The sequence below is a fragment of the Thunnus maccoyii genome, chromosome 5 (genome assembly GCF_910596095.1).
Source record: "Thunnus maccoyii chromosome 5, fThuMac1.1, whole genome shotgun sequence".
NCBI lineage: Eukaryota > Metazoa > Chordata > Actinopteri > Scombriformes > Scombridae > Thunnus > Thunnus maccoyii.
Genome location: NC_056537.1, coordinates 21,781,404 through 21,802,232, shown reverse-complemented (window position 1 = coordinate 21,802,232; position 20,829 = coordinate 21,781,404). Strand labels below are relative to the sequence as shown.

Sequence of the window (20,829 nt, the reverse complement as noted above, 5' to 3'; positions counted from 1 at the left end):
CTGATAAAGAGGGTAAAATATTGATGTCGAATTAAAAGAGGGTAAACGTGACTTTAAAGGAGTTTGTCCCTGTTTCAGACTGGACAACACACATCTGGAAACAATTCCCCGCCCCTCTTAACAATTGCGGTAACCAAATGAAGCACACACGATAGTCCAGTCGGCTCTAAACGTGACGTATTTCCTGGAGAAAAGCGTTTGTGGCAGTTTGTTGTCATTTCCATCCAGTTCTGAACCGTTACATCTTGCACTGGCATGTAGCCCCCTCTGTCTCCCCTTTTTTGTATCCGTGTATTTACTCTGTAGGTGTGAATTAATACCAGCATACTCTTGTCATCAAACAAGCCATGTGAAACAACTGAAACCGTTAGAAGAAGCCATGAGAGAAATCACTGGGTACGACGGTTGAAGTTAACTGGCAAGTTGGTGGCGGATGATAAGCTAACGTTACACGGGAAAATTGAATTAAGCACTTTTTGAGGAGGATGGGTGTGAGCGGATAACACTGTTATTTATCTCCTGGACTGAGTAGGAGACGTGTACAGCGTCAGGTTAACCACTAAAGCTAGATGTAAAGTTGAAAGGCAAGCCGCAGGAGAAAGGGGAGTCTCCGCCCGGAGGGAGAAGAGGAGGATGAGGAGGCTTGTCGTCTCGATCCCTGTTGGCATCTGACTGGAAACGGTACGAGTGACAACTGGTTGATTCTTTTAGTTGTAGTTCAAGCCACGAGTCAGACGTGTTTAAAACGGGGAGGGGAGCTGTGGCAGAGTGGGTGGGAACAACGGGAGTATTTGCGGAAAGCATGACGGCTATTTTAGCATAAAGTCTCTGCCAGCGCTGCCGACAGCCCTCACCAGTCTTCCCAGTCAGGTGCATCCTACCCTAGTCTGGATAACAGGCTTTCTTAACCCAGTATAGGTGGACCTTTTTCTTTGAAGGAGACATGACTTAGCCTTACAATTGACCACCTTTGATCCGCAGTGCTTTCTCTCTGAAGTTTATTGTTGGTAAGATACCGGCATGTTTGTTGTTGTTGTTGTATTTACAGTGTTGTTTTCTGCAGCATGTCTCATTTGACTCTGTCAATCCAGATTCATGTTCCGCTTTCCTCCATCCTTCTGTCTCTCTCTTTATATTTTCTTTTTCTCTTACTTATTCACCCTGAAGCCATAATAGGCTAAAGTCCTCATCAAGTACTTTTATCTGTGTAACGTGGGAATTGGTGTAATAAATTTAAGTTAGTTCTGCTTCACAGGCAAGGCAGAAACTGTTTAAACCAAGCTACCAGCAAACCAGCTTCACACTGGCATTAGCTAAATATATGTGCCTATTTTAAGATGAACAAAGTGAGCTCTGGTTATACCAGCAAACCAGATTCCGCTGAAAAACTGAACTTTAAGTGATCAAACTTAGCATATCTTATCCTCTGGGTTGTCATTGTTATTTTATACCTCTGTTGTAACACCCACAGGGATTTCATCAAGGGAGGAAGTCAAGGTCACCATCTACTGAGGCAAACAGCAAGGCTTGCTTCCTTCTCAATTGGATTACATTACTTACCACATCAAAGATTACCATATAAAACTAACCTTTTGTGCCTCTTTTTGTGTGGCCTAAATCTTACCGGGGCCAGTTAAGAGATCAAAGCTATTATAGGAGATGGTTCTGTATCATCGCCAGAGGAAGGTGGACTGAGTTGTTTACATGCACACTCTGCCCTAGACACCACCTTTCCAGCTCTGTTGATTTGTCACCGGTAGTACAGTTTAACAATACTGATAATTCTTCAGCTGCGTTCTCTTAGAAGCCCACATTTTATAAGAAGCATAAAACAGAAAGGCAGTGGAGGGGAAAGAAGTCGGAAGACAAACTTGTCAACAATATAACTCATCTATAAACTAGGGCAAAGCGTGTTGTGAATGAGGGGAAGTTTGACACAGGGAACAATGCCAAGATTCAGATGGCTGTTAAAAATCGGGTTGGATCTCTCAGGGGGACATTACTTACATCATTGATCCTTTCTCCTGGACACATTACTGCTGCCCTAGACAACATTTTATCTGGGTTTTCCATCTCTCGTGGACACTGGAAGCTAAGATGGATCAGGCTTTAGTGGTACTCTGTCACAGCGTTCTTGCTCACTTCACGGCGTGTCTCAGATGATCGCCATACAGCTCACTTCCAGCTGTGTACCACTGTCCTAACTGAGCACAACATGCCCGTGCAATACCTTTGGTTTTGCAATCACACTTTCACTCTGAGCAATTTTCCCTCTCAGGAGAGGATGCTTGGCTGTCAGTGGTACTTCACAAATGCTTCAGTTCTCTCTTGTGCCTTGGTTCTCTATGTGAAGGCAGCCCAGACTAGAGCACATGGTGGGTGTTGATTTGGCTGTTGGGCAGCCTGAAATAGAGCTGAGTGCTGCATATGGTCTTTCACAGCTTACTGTGCTTGTCATTACCAATGGAAATAGCTTGTTTATCCCCATCAAGAGGAGATCTGTTATTCTGTCACATAATGTTTGTAGGGTCTTTGCAAAGTGAGAAGAGTGAGAAAGTTAACAGAATGTGCATGTTGTTTATCACATACATCTCATTTGCACAATTGGACACGTTTATGTAAACGTAGGCTTCTACTGCTGTTCACTAATTCGCTTTCAGGCAGCAGTAGCGCATTCAAGCGGTTGCACTGGAGCAGCTGAGGATCAAGTGTTTTCCAGGTCATATGCATTTTCCAGATGGGTATGAGAGTCAGATTGATATCTTTCTGGTCTCAAGCTTTGTCCTCTAATTCTATGTCTTCACTACCATTGCTTTATAAGAGGTAGATCTAGATGTGGGCTCTACTGATAATGGAATATCATAATGCGTTTGACTCAGTGCCTTGATTTTAATAATGCAGTGACATTATGAGTGTAGCTGTTTATATTATTAGAGTCTTTTGTTAATCATTTCACTGAGCTACAATGCTGGATTTTTGAATCCAATACCAATATGGATATCTGAGAGTTTTAAAAGAAATGATGATATATTGGCTGATATTTATGTAAACTCTTTGGCAAGGATCCATCATATTTGGGTAGTAAAGAGTTGTTGTGCCAAAAAAGTATAATGAGTAGTATTGAGCTTTATTAACAAAGATGACTGTTCTAAACCTAGTGGGCAGGCTGAAGTGTGTGTGTGTGAGAGACCCATAGACAGACGACAGATGTTTGTTTTCTTCTATTTTTTTGGTTGATGTTTTGGTATTTGTATGTGTGGTTTGAGCTCTGCAAAAAGAGAAGAAAGTTATTAACATGCAAATTAAATATCTTATCAGAAACTTAAATCAAATAATGTATAAATCTTACTTACAGGACACACACAACCGGGGTCAAAGAAAGAACAAAGGAAGGAAGACAGCATATATAGCCTCTTGTTAAGGTAGTGATTACACCTGAGGGGGGTGTTTGCTTGTGTCGTTCCTCTTCTACCTGAGGTGTGGTCAAGTGACCTTCTGGTGGGGACCTCTGAGAATGACAGTAGCGGTAAATATGAGATAAATAGCTATAAATGAAAACACAAATGCAGCCGTTATAAAATGAACGTGGAATAAAAAAATCACGGTCACATCTATTTGCAGCCTGTAAAATTGTATGTACTGCAATTTATTTTTGCACATCCAGTTAATTTTATGTTGGGCTTTTGCTATAGCATTTTAATTCAGATTCACAGTAAGATTAGGAAAAGACAACATTATATTGACTACATATTGATAAAATGTTGGTTCACCATATTGATATTACTGAACATTAATATTCCCCCCAGATCTTGCTAGACCTTCTCTGCATAAAGATCCATTTTCAGCTGTCTGGCTCTTAATAGATCTTAAAAGCTACTGTTCCTTAAAGCAGCAACTCCGGAGAATATCCAGCAGTGCAGTAGCTGTTGCCCAAGGGCTTAATGATGATATCAGAACTATAATGAATGCACGGTGTTGATGCGTTGCTGATCCAGCTCCTCCTAGAATAAGTGGTGGTGAAGAGCGAGAGGGTGTCGCAGGGACAGGAATCACTATGTTTGGTTTGCGCAACACAGTCCTGTTCTGTTGGCCACTGAATGGCTCCACTGGAGCGGTTGGGGAGGGGGTGAAGTACACTTCTCAAGGGCACCTCAGCTGTTGTTGCCGAGGGAGAGGCGAGACTTGCTCATTACATATTTTCTGGACACAACGTCTTAAGAGAAGTGTTATCACAGGAACAACCTGTTGTCACCGCTGATGTTCCGTTCCTTGAGTGAGAAAGTGGTCTTTGAAAATCATGAATGTTTGATTAGATATTCTCGCAATCCTTATCACTATGACATACTGAACCACATTTGGAGGTCTGTCAATAGCTTGAAACAAGAGGTGCCGAATTAATAATGCAAAGCTGTCATGTTATTTTAGCATACCACAGGTCACCTATCCACCCCTGCATTTCCACTGGCTCACTCACTCGAGTGCGGTAATAATCTCCAAAGAGGTTATGCAACAGATTTTCTCTTTTCATTCTAGTTTAGATTCTAAAGTCTTAAGTTCTCCCGTGCTTTGAAGGGTTGAAGTTTCATCTCAGTTTTAGGCCTTTGATGTATATTGTAAGAGTAAGCAGCCTCTTGTTAACTCCTCTCCAGGCTGTGTTTTGAGAGAAGGTGTTTTGGGCGTTGTGTTATTATGTACTCATTATCCGCAATGCTGTATGCAAGAGTTATACCCCACCTCCCCCTATGTCTCTTTCACTCTCTCCATCTATTCCTCCCTCTCTCAGCCCTCTCAGTGACAGCAGGCCCCCCGCTCCTGTTTTTGCGACTCCAGCATAGCATCTAATGAGCTCAGAATTGCTCCACAGGAAGAGTGACAGCCCATGGTCATGTTTCCACCACCTCTCCTGCTGTGCTCAAATCACACCCACTCCTAAATGTATCTGTGAAGCCACAGATGTATTCAGCGAGCTTCATTTTCTTTGAATCGTTTGGGTACGCAGAATTCCCCTGAAGCAGAGGATAATTGTTAGGGTGAATGAAGGGCAAGGGCATCCTCTATGTTGGTAAAAAAAGTTGTGAATTGTTTTGCCCGTTTTGGACAATAGATTTCAGGGAGAACTTGAGGCAAAAACAAGCACTTGTCCGCAAACCAATTACGGTGTTACATTTCAAATTACCCACTGCCAATAGGCCTTCTTCCAATTAGTTTTATTTTCCAGGTCCTTGAGAAATAGCTAGTTATTTGGCAAGACCTATATCCTCATACCATGGAAAATCAATATTAACGGGTCACTAAAATTTGAACCTGTCAAAACCAAATATAACCACCACTTAATTGGAATGCTCTGCTGTGAAAATACCTTTTTTTTTTACCTCTGTTGCCTACGAAGAGTCTAAACACTCTCAACCAATCAGTAGAACAGTCTGCTCTACCGCATGTATGCGTTACCTTGCAGAAGACAAAGGCTCCCATTGTTTTTTTCCAAAATTCATTAACAAGACTGAAAGTCAAAAGCCCCATAGCTGCCCCTAAAGCCTCCAATGTTCATTACACTCCACAGTTTGAAAGTGTTTGACCGAATGAACACACTGATGATTTTTCCATCCTTAAAGCCTTAAGGTAATGCGGATAAAAATCTTTATTTGTCCTGAGGGTGGCCATAGAGGAAATTATTTATCTTTGAACTTTTATACCTCCCAGAGAAACCAGCAGTCACAACCCAACACAAAATACTTAAATTTGTTCAGTTCTAAATGACTTAGATTATACACTTTGCTCCTGTTTCTTTTCACATCATTTCACGGTGTAGCAGGGATTGACTCACTAAATGCGGTGATGCTACGTTGGTGGGATCAGCAGTGGGACCGGACAGGCATTTAAACCTGCATCACCTCCCTCCTCTTCATCTTTCTTAGGATGAACTGATATACTTAGCGAAATCCCACACCTTATCATTTTTCTTCTCACTCAGTGCCGGTTAACTTACCACAAAGCTTTCCTTTTTATGTGTGACTCATGGGCTCCTTTCCTACAACTCAAAGAGCTGCAAATCAAAGGACCGACGAATATCACAGCCTGAAAATCTTTTTTGCTTGAACATCTGTTCAAATAATGGTTCTTTTTATTATGCTTGTTATTTTACTATTCAATTAAAATACATTGTACCTTTTCATGCCTACCACATACTTGCTTGAATTTGAATATCCTAATATTAAGATTAGTAAAGAGGGTTTAAAAATCCACTTTGTCTCTCTAGTTGCCACAACTAGCTGTGGACTGGTTTGCTTGGAGCTCCTCCTGTATTGCAGCAACATGCCTACTGTATATCATTATCATACATTACCATTTCAGGCCTGGAAAAAAATGAGGAAGGATTGAAAAATAATTGTTTTTGGCAGAGCCCTTGTCTGTTTTGACCTAATATTTATGCATTACACATTTGTTAAGATGTTTTTTTTTCCTCTCTGAGTTTCACAGTGTACAGTGAGCTAAGTACGATGCATGATAAGGTCTGTGGGTGTGCTGTTTATTTTGTGCAGCAGTTTCGGGTTTGTTTTCTGAATGGTATCTGCAGTAGGTAATTTAGGCCCTAGAGTGACCCACTTAAGAAGGCCATGGTTGTCTTTATAGCTTGCTCTGTCCTCTCATCTCTAGGCCACTGTTCTACTTTGCTGCTGTAAGGTAGAGCAGCTCCATTCTGCCTGGGAAGCAGTGACAGACGGACGGATAAACAGCCCCGTGAAGTGTTCTCCTTTTCATGGATGCCAGGGTGGCCCTGCTGCACTTATGGACAGTCCTTGTCCTCCTGACAGCACAGCTGAAGTGGATTGATGCTGCAGAGGTCTACACCAACGCCTGGGCTGTCCAGATCAATGGAGGGCCCGAGGAGGCTGACCGCATCGCCAGGCAACATGGTTTCATCAACCACGGCAATGTAAGTTGTGCTTACAGTATATGTGTGAGCGCATTAGTTTATACACACTGAAGGGGGCCTCTGTCATAGTTAATAACTCTGTATCAGTCCCTGTATTCATATATAGCTATGGTTCATAGGTGAACATCAGTGTTATACATCAAAGCTGAGCATCAGAGAGTCTGATGTGACACCTCCAGGCCCTTTTGTTTGTGCAACGGATTGCAAACGCGTGGCCTCCTCCAGTTCTTGTAGCTTAAGTGGGGCATGCATGACTTCTAACACACTGGCAGACAGTTGTTAGGGTTTCCCTCAGAAAAGCTGTTATACATAATCTTATCAACGCCGGAGCGACAGACTTTCAATGGAAGTGAACTCGGCTCCAAGAAGTGAAACAGAGTAGCACTCAAATACAAGCAGGGAGATGGGACACTCATTACTTTTGTGGCGGACTTCAAACAGGTGAGAGGCGGTCCTGTTTGCTGTTTAGTCAAGGTTGTTGTGCCTTGAGAGGGAGTTGTGTGGGAGTGCAGTAACTGATGTGTTGCATGCGTGTATGAAGCGTACGCATATGCTCGTCCAGTGGGAGAGACTTAGGACAGAGAGGGGAGAGTGGAGACCGCAGGAGGTGGGTTGTATATTGAAATTCTGGCTTCTTTTTTTTTTTTTTTTGTCTGTTCTTTTGTCTTTTCCAGATAACTACCCCAGCTTTAAGTGAGCCTGGGCCAAAGTTGTCGCTAACTTGGGGCTAATCCCCTTCACTTTAGCTGGGTGGAAAGCAAGACACGGGAACTTGGCTTGGATCCTGAGCTGTAGCATTTATTCACCAACAAATAGCCTAAACTGTACACACATAGCACTGCTACATTCACAGCTATACCGTTAACTTCATACTCTCTGCTCCGGTCACCAGGCTCACCGTCACACACACGCACGCTCTCTCTCTCTCTCTCTTTTTTTCTCCCTCTTGACCGCACACTCGCTGCACACACAACCTACGCACTGAGCCTTTCCCTAAGGGAGCTGCGCCACTTGTTGAACACATTTTATAGTTTAAAAAAACATCTTAAAAATACATGTAAAAAAAAAAAAAATTCCAGATGCTTAGGCCTGGCGGACCGCCAGGATTGCAAAACACTGGCGGAAATCCCGTTTGTGTTTACAGAGAAGGGTTAGAAATAGACAGAAATAATAAGGCTGTTATTTTAGGGTTTAAAGGAAGGTTGTTATATTTAACTATAATGTAGGTAGTTTAATTATATTGCCACCATTTGTGCTTCTATATTTAGGATTGCCAGCTCATTTTAATTAATTGAACTGTCACAAAGTTTACAGATAGGGGAAAGAAAAACAGTTGTCAGAACAGGAGAGAGAGAGAGAGAGATAGAGAGAGAAGTAGAAGTGACTTATTGTTCTTTCAGTGGTGTGTTAGCTCCCCTGAATAGCAAAATGCTTCCAAGGCTAAGCTTTTCCATATTTGTGCTCAGCAGTTGACAGTGAGTCACAATTTGGTCCCCTCTTCCCCTGTTGCTCCACTTGAGACTTAACTCCATTTGCATGCATCTTTGTGGAGCTGCCTGAGTGCTACACACGCCAGTGAACAGCCTTCTGGATTACTTCTTAGGAATATCATGCGTAGGAGGTTCTGCATATTCCCGCCCCACTTCTCCCCATCAATAAAGAGGATTTTCTGAAAGAGAGGCTTGCAAAATTAATTCAGGCTTATCTTTGCTTTCTTTATTTTGCCAAAGATAGAGCTTTGTCTGGAGTGCAAGGCCAGATGTTTTTAGTCTCCCTGTTATGATATTGAACAGTTGTCACATGGGTTTACAACAATCTGGAAGAGATTAGGTGTGTGTTATTATTAAATGATATTTATTGTCCACCCCTTCATATTAAATTGTATCCATGTGACTTAACATTGTGCTTGTCTGAGGGACTTGCATTCTTCTTGAATCTTGAGTTAAATTACAGGGTTTTTCCTGGCCCAAAATCAGGTGGGGGTGGTACCTGATAGTTTTACAAGCATTTGTTTACATGTGTGCATGCCTTCCTCTGGCCCTTGCACAACCCAGTTGTGTACATATTCATATATATTCATATTTCATATATATATATATATATATATATATATATGTATATGAAAAATATCTTCCAATACTGATAGTTGGCCTTTGATACCTGTGTTTGTCAATTTCAATTAGGCTACATAACCTCCAAGTGATCTAGCCTGCCATTAGTGCTGCATTTTGACTTAATGGTTTACATTGTTTACACCTTCACAATCAACTTTGATTTAAACAGTAAATAGGGGTGATGGTGAATTTGAAATTATCACCAAAAGATGTTCAGCTAATTTGAAAAGATGATGCCAATGCAGGCCTTGCCCTTGAAACTATAAAAGCCTAACCATAGCCAAAATAACATCTGTTGAATCTGAGAGTAATACAACTGTTGTTCTCACTATATGTTTGAGATTACATTAAATGGTACGATGAATAACATAAGACAGATACGGCTGAAAATGAACATAGCTGCTGAAACAGTGGAAAGGTGCAAACACATCCCTATCAGTCTACATGGTTGGCAATATAGTGGCACTATAGCAGGGTTTCTGCCAGTGTATTGCTGCCGGGCCTGAGTTGCCCCCCTGCCGGCCCTAACCATTGGGGATTTTTTTCTAAAAATGTGTTTTCTAAACTAAAATGTTATCCAAGTAACGTAAGGAATAACTCAGTGCGTAGCGAGTATGTGGTTGAGAGGGAGAGAGAGAGCGCACGTGTGTGTGACGGTGAAGCTGTAGCTACTGGAGCAACCCGCCTACCATCCGAGAGCAGGCTGAGCAGGCAGAGAGCGGGAGAGCACGAACACCCAGGGAAACATGAGAGCAGCTGCTTGCTAACAGCTAGCATTACATTTGTTTACAGCAGAGAGCAGGAGGGAGGACAGACATCTCACTCCGCTACTCTGTGCTGTGACTCCACTGCTGCTGACAGTCACGGAACAGACATTTTCAGTTTATAATTATAATGTCCATCGACTAAGTATTGATAACACGCTTAGTATTTTACAAATTAGAATTTTTTTAGTTTGATAAACACGGGCACAGATACATGAAAATGAACTAAACAGGTTTTATTTCGGTTTAAAAAGCAAAACGATGATGGGGACGGTGGGCAAGTAATGTAATGGGTGTATGGCCAAACACCATGTAACACCAGTAACACCTTTACGCACAGCAACACGTTTTGCTCAAGCAGCATCAACTGGGGCTGAAAAATAAAGCCAATGTAGAAGTGCCAAAAACTGCAGTTCCTTGAATGGCCACTTGAGGCTTCAAAAGCAAGTCAATCCCCATAGACGCTCATGTTAAAATGCCCAACTTTACATCAGAAATAAACATGTTTACAGCCTGGTACAAAAAACGGTTTTGATCTCTATAGCAAATATCCCCTTTCATGACATCTGTACGGGGGTTGAATTTTCTTATAACTCACCTGTTCAAATTTTATTAAGCCGTGACATTATGCATAATTAAGGAGGTGGTAGCTTTGAGTGACAGGTCGCTAGCCTCTAGGTGGCTTGATTCAGCAACCAGGCTTCGTTCGGCCCGCCTCACTTCCACCTCTTTGCCCATTTTGGATTAGCCGGGTGTTAGGCAGAGTCGGGCACTGCCAAGATGGTGACAGCCAGAGCGCCCACTTTGAACAAATAAATGCGTTACATCATAGTGGCTACATCCATATTTTTTACAGTCTATGGTTTTGCTCAGCACCAAACCCCCCCCCCAAAACTGACCAGAAATATCTGAAAGCATGACAGCTAAAATAAAAAAATACATTTTGCTGAATAGGGAAGCTTCACAAAGTTCACATCAGGCTTCTTTGAACCTGCATTTATGTGTTAATGTAAGCTGTGGTTGCTCTGCCAGAGGGCTGGACTTCTTTGTTTTTATTTTTTGTGATCTTTTTCCTGTTATCAGGAATGTTACAATATTTATCCTCATTGTTTTTGTACATAACAAAATCCAATGCCTCCCCTCTTAAAAAGAAGATATTTTGGACCTTGAATTACAAAATAAAATATTTTAAGACGTTTTAAGACATTTTAAGGATCTGTGGGGACCCTGATTTTGACGGAGGCGGCCTGGAAATTGATGGAGGCGGCTGCCTCTAAATTCTCTAGGCAGCAAAAACCCTGATTTAGTATTGATCTGGATAGCTGCAGTTGTTCCAGCAGTCTGAAACTATTGTACTGCTGAGTGAAAGAAAGCTTACATTAGGTATAATTGCCTCTAATGGACTTTTACTCTTAATTGCTTCTGTGAATTCTAGATAGAGAATCAATTTCTAGTCTTAGTGAATTGAGTAAAATGAAATATTCAATATTCTGCTTACAGAACACACATACATATTCTAGACGATCACCCAGAGACACAATGAAGAAGAAAAAAAACCTCCCTCTGCCTCTGAACTAGGCTATTCTTCTTTCTCTCATATTCCCTTATGTGATCACTTTCCCTAAAAAACTTTTAGCGCTTTCTTTGTCCTGTTTACCTCTCCTTCCCTCATTCTATCCAGCCACAAAGACATTTCTAGCCTATATTCTGTCCAATAAACTGCTAGATAAATTGGGAGATATATCTTTATTTTTCCTTTCTGTTGATTAGTGATTGCATCAGAGGAGTAGAGCTGGAAGTAGGCACAGGAACGGGTTCTCTCAGACAGCTGTCTGTTACTGAATGTCTGATGCCATATGGCAGCTTGTCATTTGTAGTGAATGTGACATTAAGCCGCCTGGGTCCCAGAGCATGAAAGAGGAGTGTAGCCCCGTTTCCCAAAGTGGGGCCCAAAAACAACTCGCTCACCTCACCTCACCCCAGCCAACCAGGACTATCTGTCTCTGATTCTGAGTTGCATGACACCACAAGATGTCTGTCTCTACAACCTAATGAAACACTGCGTTGGAGCTTCTATTTGCAGTTTTGCTGTGAGAGGCTGATATTTCAACAGTGGATATAGATGTCTGCGAGTTTCGAGAGGGTGAGGTGGATAATAAAAGGGGAGTCAGGAAGAGTGCAGAAAGAATTGAGATAATTGACAATTTCCCATTGGATAAATTAGAAAAGAGTACAAGTGAGACCTGTGGTGATATCTCGATGACTGTGAGGGCCTGTGGGAGACACTGGTAAAAAAAAAAAAAAAAAGGGAAGATAGCTAATGGAGTATGGTATTACGGACGGAAAAGCATGCGTGTTGGATGGCTGGAAGGGTGAAATTTAGTATTATCCACTGTCTGGAATTAGATTTTGTGGGAGTACATCTTCAGTCATTGTTTCACAGAGGCACCCAAATAAGTTTTATTTTAGTCTCTGGTCCCTGAGTGGGTGCTATGCGAGAAGGATGATCTACAAGCTTTATGCAGTGTCTGTGCTCTGACAGTGCATTGTGGGTTATGTGAGGGTATGGGTTAGGCAAGGCTTTGTGGGGCTGGGGGCTTAGAGGGGAAACAGCTTAGTCATTTTTCCATCATCCTTGATGGTTGTTCTACAGGGCACTTGAAGACAGCAGAGAAGCTGATGTATAATCAGGAGTTAATGGGATTTTTATCACTAATGTGATTATGGGATCATCACGGAACTGAATGTTTGTTCACTGCAGTGCTCAGAAAATGCCTTATTGTCTGTGTGGCACGTCTTTATGTATTTGCAGATTCACTTATTATGTTTCCGCTCAATTTTTTTTTGAGTGTGTTTGAGTGAGAGTGAGAGTGTGTTTGAGTCCGTGAGTGTGTGCATGTGTTCAACACCAGGGTTCAAGTGTAAATGTCATTTAGGCTTCCTAGTGTGCATCTGCATTTTAGTTGACACAGAGCATTGTTGTATCTGTTTTTCTGTAATGTGTTCAAAAGCTCTTTTTCTTTTTTCTTTTTTTTTTTTCAATAACGCTTTTGTGTCTGCGTAGGAGTTCCAGACCAGGGTTTAGAGCTAAATGTCATGTTGTGTTCTTGGTGAGCCGAGTCAGAATCATTGTTTTTATGAGGATGGGCAGGCTCTGTGGGCGTTGCCAGACTGAATCACCCTGCTCTGTAGAGTAGACATCTAATACCAGAGCCTCTTTCTTGTGTCTCTCATGTCTTTCTATTTCTCTTAATATCTCTCCATTTGGGTGTCTTGGTCGCTTTCTATTTATAGCTAACTTACTCAAAACATGTGGCTATAGTGTAATCTGAAATAAACAACACATAGGTTTTCTTGTCCAACTTGTTTTAAGTCGTGACCCTATTCAGATACTGCAGGAAAACACTCCACTGGCTCTTGTGTTGCAGAGGGAACAGGTTATTTACAGGTAGTGGGCAAATGTTTGATTGCAGTCAGCTAGTGTCAGCTGATAATATTACAGCTGTGCTGTAATATTTCTCCAAAAATCCAATATTCCAGCCTCAATTTCTCGGTTTTACAGACCACTGTTTTCCAATTTCATACCATCACAGCCCCAAACACACAAGCATACCCGCTTTGTGCTAGGTGGAATGTAATGCGCTCCAAGGCCATTGTCCATGATACTCTGCCAACTGTGTGATGCACAAGCCCAGTGTCCGATCTCTCTCTCTCTCTCTCTCTCTGTCTCCCTCTTTCTCGATTCAATTCAATTCAAATGAGCTGTATTGGCATGAAATGTAACATAACAAATACAATACAACTTTCTCTTTCTGGTCTGCTGATCTAGTGGCTGTGTGAGACAGTCACAGCAGTGTCAGGGTTGAGTTCATATATTATTGCTTAAGAAATAACATTGATGCTTTTAAGAAACTACAAGGCTATGTAGGGCAGTTTGCACTGTGTGTCAGGAGAGGGTTTGATTATTTTATATTTGAACACGATTTGTTAAGCAAGCTCTGTCAGATTGCTGATTGTATCAGACAGTGTCATTGCTTTTATCTTGCTTTCATTTGCCCTGAGTGCAATCGGGAGGCATGTGTGCCCTTGTGCATGTGTGTGTGGTAGTCCATTTGTTTGGCTAGGTGCTGTTTTTGCCCTCATTTTAACGTAATAGTTTATTAAAAGGAACATCAAAATTCTCTCTCTCTCTCTCTCTCTCTCTCTCTCTCTCTGGTTCTGCATGTCTGTCTCTGCCTGTTGTTTTCTGCTTTAGTTTCAGTAATAAACCGACACAACATTGTTCTGCAGCATACAGACAGCCAATACCTACACCTGCAGTATTTGCTGTCCTCTATTTCCCACAGGACTTTAAAGGGAAAATAAGGACCGTCTCTGAATAAAAGCTGTGAAGTCTTACTGTTGGCACTAACGAATCTCAATAGAAATAGTCCGTGGAGGTGCTAATGTATTATAACAGTACCAAGAGATTAATGTACGAAAGAGATTCTCTCTCAGCAGAAACTAGAGCTTTTTTGTTCTGAAACACTTTTGTCCCAAGTAATTTTGAGAATGTAGTAATTTTAGGTAAACACTGTGATAACTATCTATTGTGGGGGAGTGAAAATTACAAATTTCAAATTGTCCAACACTTGATATAAATAAGCTTTCGTATTCTAATTTTAATTTACTGGCTCAGCAAAAACTGAGTTAAAATATATCTTTGGCATCCTTTTACTTATCTATGTAATGTATGTATCCAATAATTAGTTAATATTATTTTAGTCACCAAAAAGGATGTGATCTTGACATCAATTGACGAAATCAACAGCATTGTGAAAAACATGAAGGTAGTCTTGGTCAAGTAGATGAAACATGAGTGGTAATTAGTAGTTTGGTTCGATGCCATCTGCCATAATGAACTGATGTATAGTATGGGAAAAATGTTTTATAATGTCAAGATAGCAACCCAGCTGTAAAGCACATAAATGTGTGAAATAAAACATTTAACTTTATGTGTTTATGAATGTTGTCTTAAACGTGGTGTTTGCTCTCAGCTTAAGCGGCATGCAAAAATATACAGTGTGCAGCATTGCTCTTAGTGTGTTTACGATTTCATCATATAACGTTAGTGTGTTCAACATAATTAATCCAAACTATTAATATTAATACAGGATGATTGACAAACATTGCCCTAATTTTCTTCTGTTTTCGCAGCACCGCTTCCTTCCCAACATCATAAAGCTGCATGAAATGTTTCCATAATCCAAAAAATGTTAGGAGGAGGACCTATTTTCAGTCATAAATTTAAAAAAAGGAAGGAAGACAGAACAGTCTTTCCTCCTTTTTTTTCTCCATCCCTTCTCCCTGCATCCTCTTTTCTTTTCCCATGTAAAATTTGTACATCTCACAGAGTGAAGCTGATTGAAATGTGTGTGTAAGGTTGTAACGACACAACACTTCTTACAGAAGTAAAGACATGTATACACCAGCATCCATATTAAGCAAATTGTTATTGAGAGTCACTTTACTTAATTTACTGTAGTTTATTAACTGTATAGTAGTAACAAATTGATTTTAGAAACACAATAATAAGAGACAGAATTTAATGTGGTTCAGTAATTTCTCACTAATACTCAATCGGTTTAATAAGGTCAGTATTTGCACTACATACTGATCCTATACAACAGCATTACTAGCATAATATGTGTTATCAGATAGTTGAATTTGAATCACACGATACTTGGAATTGGCAGTGAACTTGAATGGTAATTTTAATAAGAGGTTGTGTTTTCAAATTTCAGTTCATTTAAAAACTGTTTGGCTGCAGGGTTGTTTTTGGTACATCAACTGATTCAAGACTGAAAGATTTTTTGTTTTTTGTCCAAAAAAATTATTGCAGTGTATTTAATAGTTTCAGTTTCCTCATGGCACAAAATGTATAACACATTAGTCAAACTCATTTGTCTTGAAGTTAAAGTTAAATACATTTACCATTCAAAAATAAATCATTTATTGAAATATTTAAAACATTTTCTTTCTAATTACCTGTTAGTAGACATTTTACAATGCTTTGGAGCTCATAAATATCTCTTAATTTTATTTCTAGAGAATGTCAGACTAACATGAACCAGTCAAAAGCCAAGCTTTGCCATTCGTTGTGGCTCTGTATGACCCCTAAGAGATGTGTTTTTTGTATTCATTTTAACTCGCAGACCTTAACATGGAAATAAAACTTTATTGACGTTATTCATCTTTTAAATTTCTAACTAAGTAAGTGGATAACTTTAAGCGTGCCTGCTGGCATCAAACATCTCCATTAATTTATTTAACCTTGCGTCCTTCCTTGCTTGCTGTTTCTGTATTGGGTAGATGCACGTCCTTTTCTGTGTGTGTGTGTGTGTGTGTGTGTGTGTGTGTGTGTGTGTGTGTTTATGTGTAAATTTGTTTTTGCGATATTTAGGTATCATAGGGTTTGGTGCAACCTTCTGCTCCTGCTCACTGCCTCACAGCTGTAAAGCCCTTGTGACTGTCTGTCTGTTGGCACACCAATCTGCAATCTGTACTGGCATTAGGTTGCCATGGAGAAAATTGCCAGTATATTATTTCCAGCAGATTGAGCCCAATGTTGAGAGAGGGGGGTCATTTTTTTGTCAGCATTGTAATACTATGTATTTTCCTAGATCTCATGGTCACAAAAAGTTTTTAAAAAAGGCATTTAAAAAAAGTAGTTCACGACCTACTGCTATTATATATATACATTCTTAAGTCATTGTGGGTTTCTCATTATATGCTTCTTGGGTTTACATTTCATCTTTCTCACTAAGGTGAAGTATTCAGTAACCACTAGAAGTACATAAAATCTACTAACACAGCTTTAATCTTATTGTTTTATTTTGTAACTTGTTTTAGAGGTATTTTATACTTTCATCAGCCTCTCGCTACCACAATATCCTATAAAATCCATTGGGAATTGCTGCTTTGCAATCTACTGTATCTCATTTCCCTTTTTCCCTGCCATTTTTTTTCCTTCTATCCTCTTTAGTGTCTTCTTCTCTTAAAATTTCCAATATGCAGTTTGTTTGCAGATCTAGTCTCCCATCAGTCTTTCTTCTTCTTCTACCTCTTCTTTCTCCTGTTCTCTCCATCCTGTCCTCTCCTCCCTTTCTTCATCCTCTAGGTTCCACTTTATTTCAGTGTTTACCAGTCTGAGTGAAGTGTGCTTCCTCATCCCAGAGCTGTCTCTCATTTAAATGCACCACTTCATTATATGGAGCCTGAAGCCACAGACCTTTTAGCTGTTTCCAAAAATGTCTCCTAGAAATGTGTTGGTGCTGTGCCAGAGCTTCACAGAAATCATTGCTCAAAAGGTACTCAAAACTATGTTTTATAAATGAGGAATTCTGACCTATAAAAGTCTGGCTCTAGTTACACCTGTTACTAAGACCACACAACAGCTTTGCAGTCAGGTGGCGGACAGGAAGAGGAGGAAGGTGAGAAAGAGGGTTGTTTGTTCCAGTGGAAAGGGTTACTGCATGACCAGGCTGTATAGATCAGGTGTGTAGAAAAGGATTAAGTCTATCAGACTATTCTCTGTTCCTCTGAGGTATAGAGCCAGCCATGCATGTGCATTGTCTGCCTTCATTCAAGTCTCTTTTCTTCAGGGAGGGCTTTCTTAGGACTACTCACATTCATAATCTGGTCGTTATTGACGTAGGATGGCTTTGGGTAAATTGAAGATGGAACATTCCTTTTTGTAAGGCATTGACTTTTGTTCACAGAGAAGAATGTAGCTACAATATAATTCAGCCACAGCCTCAGTCACAATACCCACCGTTTTTGTTAGCTTGTGTTCTTTTTCAGCTGCAATATCTCACTCTCATAACTCATTTCTGTAACTACCGTCATGACTCATGATGTGCAAGACCAGTCAGAGATTTTTGTATGTTTGTTTGTATACATTACCTGCTGTTTGTTTGTATATCTGTTTATTCCCTCATGCATGTATGTACGGTGAATGTATTTACACATTTATGCCAGTGTCAACAATGATATTTTTATTGTCACCCCCTGGGGAAATTAAGAGAGTAAAGACAACTGAACACTGTAAGTAAGACTTCTTTTACAGTTCTACAGTTCCAGGAAGTAAATTTAATTCCAGCTCATAAGCCGGTATCATCCCAGGTAAAAATGAGCTCTAGAAATGAGGACCTGAGCTAATGGAGCTACTTGACGTTGTTGTTTATCAACATGTTTGCACTTGCAGTAAAGTGTTTTTATGATGTGTGTTTCTCTCTTTCTTAATTGTGAAAGATCCCCTCCAGACATGTATTAAGATATAAAAATACTCTACTTGGAATAATAATATGGTTTTTCCACAAAAAAGTATAATTACCATGTTAAAAACCTTAAAACTACATCTACTTCTTCTCTCTCATTAAAAAATCCAGAATCTATAAATATGCAAATATTGTTCATTTCAAAAAATTGATTGCTGGACACAAGATGTCTCCTACTTCAGTGAAAAGTCCCTTGTCAGTGTTTGTGCACTGGAGGCTTCAGGTTTCCACATCACACTTGTGTAAGTTGCCTATTGGACCAGGATTGGCTCCAAACTAGTTGTGATGTCACAAATCATGTTTGTAGGCCCATCCCTAAGTGGAGGGAGACTTAAATCATGTCATATTGTTTTGTCATACTATTTTTTTATCAAATCAGTACACTTACTCACTAGACCTGCATCACAGAGGTCTTCTTGGATTCAAAATTTTGGACCTGATCCCAAGAGGACTGAAGGAGAACCTACCTGAACTTGAAGTGCATGAATCCCCATCTGAAAGGGACCCAAAAACAGTCAGACCCAATCCAAATAGACTTGAGGATAATTTGACCCAATCCAAAACGCAGTCATACCCACACCAATACTCGCAACAGCAAGAGGTGCCACCAATTTACATTGCACGTTTGCAATGATTGCACAATATCTCTTTTTGTCTGTTTGCATCAGTGAAAATAATACAAATGTATTGCAGTTCAATAAAACTGCCTTATAAATAGCACTTATAATGCTTATAATCTGGGGGTTTGTTGAGCCTGTATCAGAGTGGTGTTGATTCACCTGTATGGTAATTCTGGAGGTTTTTGTGTGTGTGCTGTTTGCTGTTGATTTGAAGATGTAGGGTTAGACGGGGTTAGACTTAAACAGAAGTGCTTGAAACTCATTCCACAGTTGAATTAACACTTTTCTGGCACATCCTCAGAAAGATAGAAGTTGTTGTAAAAATGCTGACAATCTGAGATCTCCGCCTACAGAAGTCTGGGGATTTTTGAATGCAAGCTAGTTGCTTGAATGTCGGCGAGACACTTTGTTTGTCCTTGTTGATTTTCTCCTCTGGATGTTTTGGAAGAGTCCTTTGCAGTGGAAAAAGACTAAAAGTATGTGAGCAGACTATCAGAGGTGTAGATCAGATGAAATACATTTGTGTGCAGTTCTTGTGTGTGACATTTTTCACACAAGTCCTCGTCTGTTGCACATTTATACTCAGAGTGAATGTAACTGTCAGGGTGCTGTGTATGTGCAGCACTTAGCTGTACATTACAGATGAATTTGTCAATGACAAAACCAGCGGTGTAAAAGTAAGCCTTATGACATGCAGTCAGACATGTTTTGCTGCAGTGGCTCAGGCTTGTGAACCTCATCGTGTCAGGCTGTCTACAAACATTTCAAATATCACTGTGCAACACTCATAAAAACATCTACCTCTTAATTGCTCTCAAATGGACGTGTAAAGATTCATTCATTGCTTAGATGCATCAATTATAAATGATGCCAATTCAATGCATTGATCTGCTAAAATGATTAAATCAAAATGCTCTGACTTCAGAAACAATCAATATTAAACACTCTGAATTGCAATAATGAAATTGAAATGAAACTACATGCTCCTCTGCCGAGATTTAAAAGCTAAAACTGGCACTATCACTGCCATTACATTACTGAAACTATTGCTGCCACTGTCAGTAATATAAATGTTATGACTACTGCTGTCACTGTCAAAACCAGAAGTAATATTACTGCTGAGAGTGAAATGTCTGCTCAGTGCTGTTCTAACAGTAAACACATTTCTTTCAATCTGGACAACTGCTTTTATTAAATCAGTATAGAAGATACTCTCAGTCTTTAGATGTCTCTTTAATAAAAGCTTGACAACACTGTTGAGTTAGATTGAAGCCTTCAATGTATGGTGGTTTCCCCCCAGGAAAATTGGTTAGTGAGAGGTGGCAAGCTGCCCCCCTGGTCAAATATCCACATTTAAAATAGCTTCAACTCAATGTGCACTCTGCTTGATAAAACATGTATCCAGCTGATCCAGCTATCATAAGTGTGGTATTAGACCTGCAGAGCTCCTCTGCCTGTTCAATGAGTTATTCCTCACACATCCCCACCTGTTTGTGTCTGATGGATCGGTTTGCCTTTTGCCCTGAAAACCCACAAGGGTTTCTTTTTTTTTCTCAAATACTGTGACATGCTGCTCTGATTAATTACAACTAATGGAATGTATGATGTGATTAATCAGGGATCAGTTACCACATGGTGGTCTACACAGTTATCTCGCTCATTGTTATGCACTTTTGGACGATCATTACTGAATCAAATTGTGTTTTCCAAAATTGAATTCAATCATGTCAAGAAAGAAAAGTAACAATAATCCCTCTTGAAGTGAATCACCATCTTGAACAATTAAATGAAATCACTGTTAAGCCAGCAATCCAAACACCTACTAAGCATATTTAAATGTAGGAAAAAGCCCTTTCTTCCTTGTGGTTCTAGTGTAAAGCTCTGAAGCTCATCCCTGATCCTGCCCACTGCCAAAAAATATATATATATACATATATATAGCCGCAGGCAGCAATGATTGGGATGCAAGTAGATTGCAAGCATTTGGAGGCCTGTTTCTTATTTAATTGACAAGAAGCAAAACTCTTGATTTTCTTTTAAATAATTCATTGTGGTCATCACTGTATGCTGATGCTCGGT

The 20,829-nt window shown here is 40.1% G+C and overlaps 1 protein-coding gene across 2 annotated transcripts in view; it reads left to right on the top strand.

Moving 5' to 3' along the window:
- The first annotated feature begins 197 nt into the window (after window positions 1-197).
- The window catches only part of furinb (furin (paired basic amino acid cleaving enzyme) b), an 82,413-nt gene continuing 61,781 nt past the window's right edge, over window positions 198-20,829 (top strand). Inside the window, exons 1-2 of one of the 2 annotated variants that reach the window (XM_042410603.1) lie at window positions 198-681; window positions 6,655-6,934. In XM_042410603.1, coding sequence (XP_042266537.1) covers window positions 6,758-6,934 — 177 coding nt within the window. In that variant the 5' untranslated portion in view covers window positions 198-681; window positions 6,655-6,757. The other variant, XM_042410604.1, reaches the window with a different exon arrangement.